The sequence below is a fragment of the Psittacula echo genome, assembly GCF_963264785.1.
Source record: "Psittacula echo genome assembly, chromosome: 5".
Classification (NCBI taxonomy): Eukaryota; Metazoa; Chordata; class Aves; order Psittaciformes; family Psittacidae; genus Psittacula; species Psittacula echo.
In genome coordinates, this window is record NC_137739.1 from 62,003,355 (window position 1) to 62,014,746 (window position 11,392).

The following is an 11,392-nucleotide window of genomic DNA, read 5'->3' on the forward strand; positions in this document are numbered from 1 at the left end:
AACCATGAAGCGGATGCGAAACAGAGTACCAATGTTGTATTACTGGACAGTCTGGGAACAGAAGGGGTTGCATCAAGAGACACAGGTGTCACTGATGCAGTATAGGTGTTACTGGTAGGGTGCTTGATCCTACAGACAATACTGGAATGGTGCTTACTACCATGGGTAATCTCCCAGGGCCAGATGATGATAATACAGGCACTGGCACCAGGGGGGAAATGGTTAATGTTTCCTGCTGCTCAGGGGCTTCTAGAAGCTGGTTTAGGTGCAGGCATAGGCTAGAAGTAGTCTTCTGGCTGCTCTGTGCTGTCTGTGTGATCCACAGAGGTTGGAGTCAGGGCACTTCACTGAACTGCAGAGATATCATCTACCTCTTAATTTCTTAGACCCAATTCTTTGATGTGGAACATTTGCCCTGAAATGAGTCTGGCCTATAAACCCTGATAGAAACAGTGGGCAGGCCAGTATACATCTGCAGGGGAAAAACACACCTTCTTTGTGACCCCTTTGCAGCAGCCTAACTGGACGACAGCTGAAAGGCAAGTATGTTATAGACTCACTGGACAACTATGGTACTATGCAAGGTAGTAAGCATAATGCATGTTAAGATCTATGACAGATATAAACTTCATGTTGGTAGGAAAATGGGCAGAAGTAGTAGAGTGCCGTAACTTGTACTCATTTGTCAGTCAACTCAAAAAAAAAGGTGAGAAGGCAGCCATGAGGGAAGAAGCAGGCTTACACAACCCTCTCCACCCACATGCTCCTCCTCTTCCCTGCTAGAAGATGTATATGTGCTGTCAGTATCACACAGGCCTATTTTGTCCCAGATCTAATGACAGTTCTGCCTGAATGCAGCCTTCTTTAAAAAAAAAATAAAAAATTAAAAAAAAAAACCAAGGCCCAAACAAATATGCAACTATGACAACTTAAACTGATGAAGAGTCTCATCTACAAAAAACAGTGAACAACATCAGTTAAGAGATGGAGAGCCCTCGGTAGCCATGCCATACTCATCAGGTCAAACACTTGATTTAACAGTGGTAATCACTGCATACTTAATATGTACATCAACTTAATCTTTTTTCAGAGGGTTCACAATTTTTCCCATGAATAGTATATTGTTTTCCAAAGTTATGACCATTAGGAAGGGCCTGTTGAATATAATGGTAGCCGGCACAGACATAGGCACTATTTCCATGCCTGTGGCCGCTGCCGCTTCAGTGCCAGTCTCATCCACCTTTACCACAGCCTTATGAATAGCCTGTGAAGAAACAGACATGTTACAAGTCAAGGCAGTACAAAACTAAGCAGCTAAATAACACTTGTGCTAAAAGTACCCGAAGAAGTTACTGGTAAGAAGCAAGCACCAGATGTGAGTCCGCTGCACAAAGACAGCAAAATTGGAAAAAAAATCAGCAAGCTACCTGCAGCATAGCTTTCCTAGCACCAGAGAAGTTCAATCCTGGTGGAGGGGGAAGCCCTTGCTAGTGAAAACTTTTGCTTTGTTTTTCTTATTCCCTGCTCCCACTCATGCAAATATGTGGAGCTCAACTGAAGGTTGAGCACAAACATATTTAATTGTCTACTAAAAGTTCATATAGTTGAAGAATTAACATGCAGATTAGCACAATGAATAGTATTCTGAAATTATGTTTTCCATGTTCCTTAATGTCTTGGAAGATATGGAAGCAAAGAAGAAGGGTGAGAAATGGAGGGCTAGAGCAGAGAAACATATGCTTTACCTGGCAAAATCAAGACATTCACAGACCCTAATACATTAACTTCTACCCGAAGTCATAAGGCTAGTTGTTTTGTTCATATTAGATAATGAAGTTTGCACTGACTGTCAGCTTTAAACTCTAGGTTTATCGAAGTGTGACTTATCTGTAGCTTTTGCCTGGGCTGCTACTAATGAGAGCTTGCTCATAGGCTTGAAGCCAAATGTTTTTAATAACCACATTTTCTTTTCCCCCAAAGAGTTTAAAAGCAAGCATTGTTTTTCCTCTCCCCTCCCCTCCATAAAACACAAGTACTGATACGTCCTACAGCTCCCTATTTTCCCACAGGCAGGCTAAAGAAGGTAGACACAAACAGAAGCAGCAATATAATGACTGTAACAACTTGCTGCAGGAGGGCACCAAGGTGTGGACATGCGATGATTTGGTCATGTTTGCTTTATAAGGTTGCCCCATGCAGATCAAAAAGGCCTCCTAGATTATAAAATTACAGACTTGAAACCTGCTCCAGCTCAATTGCACTGACAGAGCAAGCAACATGGGCAAAATACTCTGTATGCCAACAGCTCCCTTTTCGTATGACGCAAAGCCTCTTTACATGAGTTTTGCATCATGACTAGTTGTAAAGGAAGTGATGTAAGTATCAGTAAACTTGGGTTCATAAAACAAAAAGCAGTATGACTTACCTGGGAAATTCTGTGCTGGGGCTGCCCAGTGATCCCAGACAGGTCAGCCTTATCAGTGAATACATCCATGATACCCATTTTATATAAGATATCTTTCAGGTTATATGTCCCATAAAGAGTGAATTTTGGAAGATATACATTTGCTGAGCTGCCAGAAAAGAAGCAGAAGAATATGGTGAAACTTTTGATCAGGTTTCATGGTATAACACAGACTCTCGAGGTACAAACTCATTTTGCTTTCTCCCCAAAGACATTTTGCTTGCACTCTAGCCTGCATGGGAGATGCGTAGTGACATTCATTTGGGGAGAAGAAAAGGTTTATGTATTGGCAAGCTGGTTGAGAGGATAGGTTGTAGGTTGCTGGCTGTCAGTCCGCAGTAAGCCAACACATGAAGAATGAGATTGACCTAGTGATCATTCAGCTCAACAGAATAGCTATACCTCCCTAAAGGTCTTCATCTGACACTTTCAGAAGTTAGAGATATTTTGTGCATTCTGCAGGAAGCTCCTTCATCATGCCCCATTACTGAGGATGCAGAGGAATCATCTTGTGAAAAAGTGTTTCTTTTAGGTGTCTCATGCTGGGCACAAAAACTCCGATACATCCAAGTTCACTGGCTACTTTTGAAAGAAAAAAAAAAAAAAAGAAAAAGGTAGGCCTTGTGTGTTTATCATGTAAATCTGGACAGAGATGTATGGGTGACAAAATAGAAAACAAAATCACATTGACAGAATACAGCATATAGTTAGTCAATAGATAATATCTTTTCCATGTCAAGACCAATGTCTGATTCATTAATTTTTTGGGGGGGTGGGAGAAAGGGACTAGATTGCTGCTTTCCATAAAATTAATCAAAGTTCTATATTTCTGACTCATTCCTCCCTTGCTCTTTCAATAAGGATCTAACAATTCCTTTTCAAAGGTTAAAATCAACATTTACAACTAGATGCAGTATAATGAGACAAAGGTTAGTGATAATGCTGACAGAAGGTATTGTTTTCTGGTAAGAAAACAGGAGAACTCAATGAAGCAGTCCAAAGAGCAAGTCATCTAGTGGACAAGTGGGAAGGCAAGGCCCCATACTTTTAATGTAGCACAGCATCAAATACCAAGTCTGGCTGGTACCAAAAAATGAAAGTGCTAGCGGATCACAGGTGGGTGATCTCGTACTTCTGTCTAATTTCTGACTGTGCTGATTGCTGTCTCAAGGAGGATGCATTGAATCATCTGCCTTGCTATTAAATAAAGACACTCATTCACAAGCCCCCACTTGCTTTCAACATGCAGGAAAGGGAAAGCCATAGGCACACTATGACAATGCAAATGCAATAGTGCAGGAAGCACTGGGATACACTTTCCAGAAGAGAAAGTGATGCTTTCTCCAGAGTTCAGCCATTAAACAGATCTCAGCTGCCTGTACTGGCAATACTTTGACACTATCCCATGTTCAGCAGCCAACAGTTGTAAAAACATTCCTCTCAATGCCTCTGCAACTGTGTCAATTTCAGTTTGCAGACAGAGAAACAAGGACAACACAGGTTGCCCAAAGTCCTTAAATAATCCCATATCCTCCATCAAACCCATCCATTAAGACCTCCCAGAGACTCCAAATAATAGCAAAGGCACCAGTTGCCCTGAAAATTTAAAGGAAAAGGAAGAGTTTGCATCATCAGTTTGCAAGAGAAAACAGCCATGATGAAAAACAGGGAGCTGCATGTCTTTGACAGTGATGCCTGTATATAACATAGGATTTACATTTCCTATTCATGGCTTTTAGGTAGATTATTCCAGTTTGGGGAGGAGGGGAGAGTATGGAGAGAGGAAATATAAATCCTTCCAATTGCCATCTTATTTGTCCTACTGTGGTTTTAGTCACAAACCACGTAGCTGTTCACAGAAGTTTCAAAATTATGAAGGTACACATAATTTTTTCTTTTTTAATCAAAAAGAAATAGATCATTTTAATAAGATTTAGCATTGAATCAGAGTTAAGAGCATGACATACTTTTCTATAGAAGGACATAATTTTTGTCTTGAGAATTGTTCATCTAAAATATGGTTTTCAAATATGTATGTAGGAAGGTTTTTAACATGACACATCAAATTCATGAATGAACACAAAGACCTGATTTTGTAAACATGTTTTGCCTATGCTTTTATACATATTTTGTCCCATCAAATGCTACCAATACACGATACTGAATAGAAAGAGTCTAAAGTTGTTTTTATAAAGCATATAACCTTTCTCCTTTCTAGTCTCAAAGTTACTTTGAAGCAAGTGCAGCTTATTCTAATTTTGCCAAAGTCTTCAAAGAGCCTGAATACAGTGGCTCTGTTATGTGTCAGCCTTATATATATACATATATATATATATATACCTTTATACCATTATCATTGAGCTTTGTCCTCACAATTCCCAAAAGTTGTTATTTCAGCATTAAATGTGCCATTACGGGTAACTCACATAGACAGAAAGGAAGCAAGAGACAAGAAAAAGGGCTGAAGGAAAGTAATAGGAATTTACTTATAAACAGGAAAAAGCAGAAGACATCTTCCTAAAAATGTAAGAAGTTTTAAGACAGAAACCTGAAAGCTATGGAGAGTTGAAGATGGAAAACAAAATGTGGAAACAGCAAAAGTCCTAAAGCTGTGAAGGTTTTCACTTGTACTGAATGTGAAAACAGAGGGACATTAGAGAGCCAGATTTCAGCTTTGGTCGGTGGCAATTCTTCTGTAGATTAAAACAGAATTAAAAATAGTATCCTGAATTTGTGTCATAGCCCTGCACATTGGAACTGATGTGTTTCCTTGCCTACCACCTGAAACAAGAACTGCAGAATTTTACCTTTTTGAGACTAACGTCCTCCACCTTGACATACGTTCACAAGACAATCGTTTCTCCAGCTTCTTCATTTTCCCTTGATCAGGCAGAACAAAAAATGCCGAAGCACCACCTTTGTAATCCATTTGTACCACAGTGGAAGACAGCTGTTCATCATAGCCATGCTTGAACTGGCCCATTCCAAACATCATTGGGACTTCAACAGCCTTGTTCCCATCCACATAGAATTTGTTCTTCTTAGTGTATTTTGTATCAAAAGGTTTTTCCCATTGAGCTTGAAATATAAGAAGCAGAGTTACAGGATATTTTGAGGACATGAAACCATATGACTTATCACCATAGGACACATTCATAGATGACAGAAACTGGTACAGCTGGATCAGCTTCAAAGACAAACCAGTTTGCAACAAACACTTGACTTATTGGATACTCGGAATAATTCAATAGCAATACACAGTAGGTAGACTGTGATGTGAAACAGTCTCTCAGAACTTACAGCAGGTCGCAATAGTTTTCATTTAGATGAGAAACCAAGTGTTCTAGTGTGCTCTTTTCCTTCATGACAACAATTTTAAGGAGCCTATAAAGCCTTCTTATGATGCAGCCTTTAAATGAGAGCTCAGAAGAAAGATTATCTAATTTCTTTATTCCCGCTCCAAAATAGACTTGTGAAGAGTGACATGAGGGATGAATTCTCTAGAGAAATGAAGGAATTCAGGTTATTTGCAGAGAGAAGTGTTTTATATCTCTCTCTAATTCATGGCCAATAAATTCATATATAACTTAAGTCTATCAGACTGCTGGGTTAAAAACCAAACCAACAACAGAAACCTTTTGAACTGTCATGCTTACAATATTAAATTTTTGAAAACTCCTTGCTAGTCATAGTGAAACAAACTGTCTACATTGAAAATCTGAAAGATTCTTAACCTCAGCAGAAAGGAATATCTAACCCAAACTCTAGACATCAACCTCATCTGTTTCAGAGGCTGAGCAGATTAAAAAAATGAGGAAAACTTGGAGGATGGGGATTGTTTGGTTGGTTTTCAAGAAAGAGATGTTACTCTGTAGTAAATTTTGCCTTCCAGAACAAACCTAACTTTTTATAAAATGTAGTGGGTAAAAGTAGAGCATAATGCTAAGTAAAATAAGTGCTATCAAGGAAACCATGAAAAAAGATGCAACACCTTTTGATTTCGGATTTCTATTTGAACAGTGATTACTAGGCAGCTTGGTACAAATGGAATATCATCTGCTGTTTCCACCATTTGTGAAATAGACATAAGCAGTACTTATTTGGTATTTGGAAAGTGAAATTAGATTCAGATAGTACATGTCTTGGGCTCTGAAAATATAAATTAACAACTAACAATAACCCGGAGATGGGAAAAAATGCTCATTTTATGTTTCTTCATTAACAGCAATGTATTCTATCACCAGGTGTATAATAGGCAGGACTTCTGCCTTGATATGCTTAAGAAAAAAAATAAAAAATAACAATGAATCACAGAAACATGAAGGACACAAGACTTGAAACACTCAAACGACCTTGATCTAGTGCTCAACTCCGTTCAGAAAAACTTTGCTTGATTAAAAATTGAATAGGATGTTAGGATTTAGCACACAGGTTAGACAGAGATGATATTCCTTAATCCTTTCCTCCTGTTTCAAAGGAATTCTTATTTCTTCACTCTCCTGTCTCTTAGCAGACTACCTTCTAGGGATGGCACCTTTCTCAAATGCTTCACAGTGTTTAAGTTGAAAAAATGAACCTCAAAGTATGATACTTTGTGGTGACCAGGTTGGCTAGGACATGATAAGGAACTAGTGTGTACCACAGTTGAATAGCATGCCCACTGGCTGACGGACAGTAAAGTATTGCCAGATTTTGTCCTTAGGGAAGGACTTCTACACTACGATACACTGCAAAAAAAAGGGGCAGGAGAGTCACCAGTACTGTGCAAGGAAGGTTGTAATGCACAGAGAGTGGACAAGAGCCTAGAAGTATAAAGTGGTTATAGAGGTACTGGAGCCTTAATAATCCTCTACAGGTTAATTCCAGCCTTTAGATCAAGTAATGTTAACCTACTCTCAATGTTAAGATAAAAATCCTTTTTATACTATTTCTATTAATGTTATTCTTTATTCTGTTTTCTTTAAAACTGAAGAGCTAAAACTGAATCTCCCCCATCTTTTGGAGCAGCTGGGAAACCATTTCAGTAATAAAACCCACTTATCTTTAAAACATGTAAAAGTTATTTGTAATACAAAGTTATCTTTAATACAAGGTTTTTCAGGCTTCTGACCTCATTGTGCTACTAAATGTATTGCTCCTTCTTCATACATGGTTCAGTCAAAGAAAAATCAACAGCTATTTTGCCTGTTTTGAAAGATATGCCTGATGCTAAACAAAAACTTACTTTGAAAACACTATTTTAGACAAACAGGTATGGGTTCAAGGAAATTAAGAAGCATCAATCATCTATATCTGAAACAGTTTCATTTAGCTGTGACCAGATCTTGAGAGCTTAATGCAAGGAGCATAAACACATATAAAAAGCAAAGCAAAACAAAAGTATGGTTGTGAATTACTTTCAGGGGAAGCCTCATCCTGGGGAGGACAGTGGAAGCTTCCAGGTTAACAATTTTTTTTAAAAAAGTACCTCTTTTAAAAGACTAGCATTTCTGCTACACCATCTCTATTTCAATTAAGAAGCTTAATGATATTTTTATCAGCTAAATTACAGATTATTTTTCTGACTACAATTTCTTTGGTTTTATAATACCATAAAATAAGAGAGAGAAGGTTTGAAGGAAGACCGTAGTATTTGATTGCGTCTGATTGAGCCTTACAGCCTTGTTTCTCCTCTTCTTATTAGATAAGCAGTCTGAAAAGCTCAGAGAGGATCTGTAGACTGTATCTAAGCTGACTGCACAAGTTAATTTAGAAAAAAATTTATTGTCGCTAGGCTTCTATCTGATATTGGTGAGTCCATCTCTTCACTGAAAAATATTAAAAAATGTGAATAAAAAAAAAAAAAAAAGGTTGAAAATTTGTGCCTCTGGACATACAAGGACAACAGCCATACTATCGATAAGGGCACAGTTAGTAAAAAAGAAAACAAGGAAAACATGAGTGTGAAACTAAAGCTACTGTTACATGTTTGGCTTTGGATATATGAACATAGTAATAGCAAAACTATTGAGTAAACATAGTTTCTTTCAGGTAAGATGCTAAGTTTTATTTTAACAGTGTTCTTTTAATTTAATTCCAGACTAGGACTAGATATTAATAATGCCTTCTTCAAAGTAAATTTCACTTAATCCTCATCAGGAAAGAAATATGTGTATTGAAATATATAGGAAAATTTGCCTTAAATTTTGCTAAGAATTATCATCACTGTCAAGCAGAACATAATTTCCAAAAGCTTTGTTCATAATTAAGTGTAAAGAAGGACCAAAAGGAAAACAAGATACGAGTCCCTATGCAAAACTATTTTGCAAAAAACACGTGAAGTCCAAGACTGATCTCAGGAAATAATATATTAAGTAGGAGAGTATGAGATATATATCTTACCGTTAAAATAAATATAGCTAATAAGGAGAATTTCAGTAAGTGGATCGAGGTTACTTATAAGGTCCTTGATTTTCCCATTGGTTCTTGCTGCTACGTATTCGTTGATCTTTATCTGGGCTTGATCAGCCCTCTTGAAGTTCATAGGATAAGCTTCTCCTTCATAGAAGTTTCTGAGATTACTTAAAAATTTATCTTGTGGCTTCAGTCTGTCAAGTACAAACAGGACATTTCCCATATTCAGCTGTAACCCCTCATTCTTTCTGTTTACCATGTTCATGAGTTGACGATAACCTTCATGTATTTCATTTTCAGAAATCTCACGTGCGTTAAAGCTAAGGACCCTAAGAATCTGTGACAGTGTGTCTGATCTGGCACCCAGAGTCAGCATTGCAAAGGCAGTAGAGATGCTCAAAGGAGAGAAGAAAACATTTCCACTGTTTTGTCGAGAAGAAATCTCTTTGTAGAAACAACATGCAAACTGACAAACACTGTTCCCTACAATGAGCTGTGGCTTATTTCGGTTTTCTTGGCCTCTTTGATTTTGGTTTCTTACACCTTGGTGATTAGGCTCATAGCAATAACTGTTGGAATGAATCCAAACAGTTAAAAGACATAGGAAAAATAACATCTTCATGTTTCTATGACTCTGTAAAAGAAGAAAACAAAAATGAAATTTGACTAAAAAATCGTTTCACTTTGTTCTTAGCATTAAGTCAATCTGTTCACTGTACAGAGCTAGCTTGGTACCAGTGATTCCAAGCCATTCGAATTCAGGAATATCAGCTTTCTATTTCAAGGAAGCAGACTCTGGAAAATTACTCAACCTACTGAAGAAGTTATGAAAGAATGAAAATTGAAGTCAAAGAGTGATGAAGTAATACCAAAGACGCCCTCATTAAGGTTCGGCTACTATTCTTTTGAAACTGTTCTGTATCCAGTGTTCTGTTCTCAGTGTGGCTTTAAGTGATAAAAAGCTGTAAGCAAAAAAGTACAGGTCTACAGAGCTGAAAGTAAGGGATTGAGTCAAGACTAGTCAGTTACATTTAGGAAGATGAAAAATCAAAGCAGAAGAAAGGCACAATATTACTCCTTTGTGAGAAGTAAAATATTATACATTTTTGGCTGAGATGTGTGTAAATGTATAGGCAGAGACCAGAGAGAAAGTAAATACATTTGTTAATGAGGAAGTGATGAACTATTACAGTGCTTAAATAAAGTCTGAACAATTGAGCACCATTAAAAAACAAAAGAAAACAAAACAAAACAAAAAAGCAAACAAGCAAACAAAACCCCCAAAAAATAAAAAAACAAAAAGCAAACAAAGAAAATCAAACAAACTTCCACATACCTAACAGAAGAGAGAAATATGCTTTGAGCAATTAGGAAGATATCAAACCCCTGGAAATACAGTGTTGGTCATTAAGTAAGGGAAAATCAGCATCCATTTAGAACAGTAAATAGAAACAAGCGTGCCTGTTGCATGCGAAGGCATGTCCAGCTCAGTGACTGAACCAAATGAAATAAAAATAATAATAATAAAAGAAAGAGGAAACTTTGGAACAATCATGGTGTTCATCATCAGAAAGCTAGCAAAAAGTGATTTTGGCAGAAAAAGCTGCAATGGTAAAAAGATGGATGAGTGAATTCTGGAGGAATAAAGATACTAAAAGATGCAGATAGAACAGGAAAGCCTTTTCTAGAGCAGCATGTAAACCACTTATTTCACATCTGTGGCAATACTTTTAACTCTATGAATTAACACTGTACCGCACTTGGTCCAACAACTTTTGTCAACAGACAGAAAGAAGAAAAAAGATGTGGAGTATCTGGAAATCCAGAACATCTTCCTGTGGTACTTAATCACTTTATCTACAGAATCTTTTATAAAATAAAGTACTCTTTAGAGGAAAATGTAAGGAAATGTAAGGGGAAAAATACTTTAGGTTTCTGACTTGTAATGAGAAATAGTATTCAGACTCTGCCCTGTAAAATCATTGAATCCTTACCAGCTCCCACCATGACCCTACATTTTTGTCCACTTCCCAGTGTCTTCGTTCTCTAAAATCCATTGAAATCAGAATGCTGATCTCTGATTTAATAATATATGCTATATACATATATAACATATATCCTATAAATATTCCTTAATTCACACCTCATTAATATTATAGTTATAGCAATACTACTATCTCTTGGGGGGGCCTAAGCCCCATGACAAACCACTTTCAGACAGTTCACTTTCATATCTAGAACACATTTAAATTTGACCTCTTTGATTTGTTTGTGATTTGCTCCACCATCACTCTTACTCTACATCTTTTAGCCTTTACCTCTATCCACAGTTTTTTTTTAAACTCTCTAGAAGGTTTAGAGAGCAATCCTCAAGTCCCTACTTCCATTTAATTTTGTTTCATTTTATTTCATTTTATTTCATTTTATTTCATGCCATGTATTTGTTATTATCATCCATTTACTTCATTTAACTCCCTAAATCATTCAGAGATGCAATTTTCCTAAAGAGTTATACTATACAAACATGCCTATCTC

General features: G+C 37.1%; 1 protein-coding gene across 1 annotated transcript; it reads right to left on the reverse strand.

Moving 5' to 3' along the window:
* Nucleotides 1–458: 458 nt before the first annotated feature.
* Nucleotides 459–10,416, reverse strand: LOC308222017 (alpha-1-antitrypsin-like). Its single transcript, XM_080619502.1, has 4 exons — nucleotides 8,846–10,416; nucleotides 5,272–5,542; nucleotides 2,426–2,573; nucleotides 459–1,264 (listed from the first exon to the last, which is right to left on the reverse strand). The coding sequence occupies exons 1-4, from the start codon at nucleotides 9,477–9,479 to the stop codon at nucleotides 1,076–1,078; spliced, it is 1,242 nt and encodes a 413-aa protein (XP_080475628.1). The 5' UTR covers nucleotides 9,480–10,416; the 3' UTR covers nucleotides 459–1,075.
* Between the last annotated feature and the right edge of the window lie 976 nt (nucleotides 10,417–11,392).

Bases quoted from the DNA above. Each gene is read 5' to 3' on its own strand.
- LOC308222017 (XM_080619502.1), bottom strand. From the start codon at position 9,479: ATGAAGATGTTATTTTTCCTATGTCTTTTAACTGTTTGGATTCATTCC. The intron at 2,574-5,271 runs GTAAAATTCTGC...CTTTTCTGGCAG, and splicing joins AGGACGTTAGTCTCAAAAAG to CTCAGCAAATGTATATCTTC. The intron at 1,265-2,425 runs GTAAGTCATACT...GTTTCTTCACAG, and splicing joins CCCAGCACAGAATTTCCCAG to GCTATTCATAAGGCTGTGGT.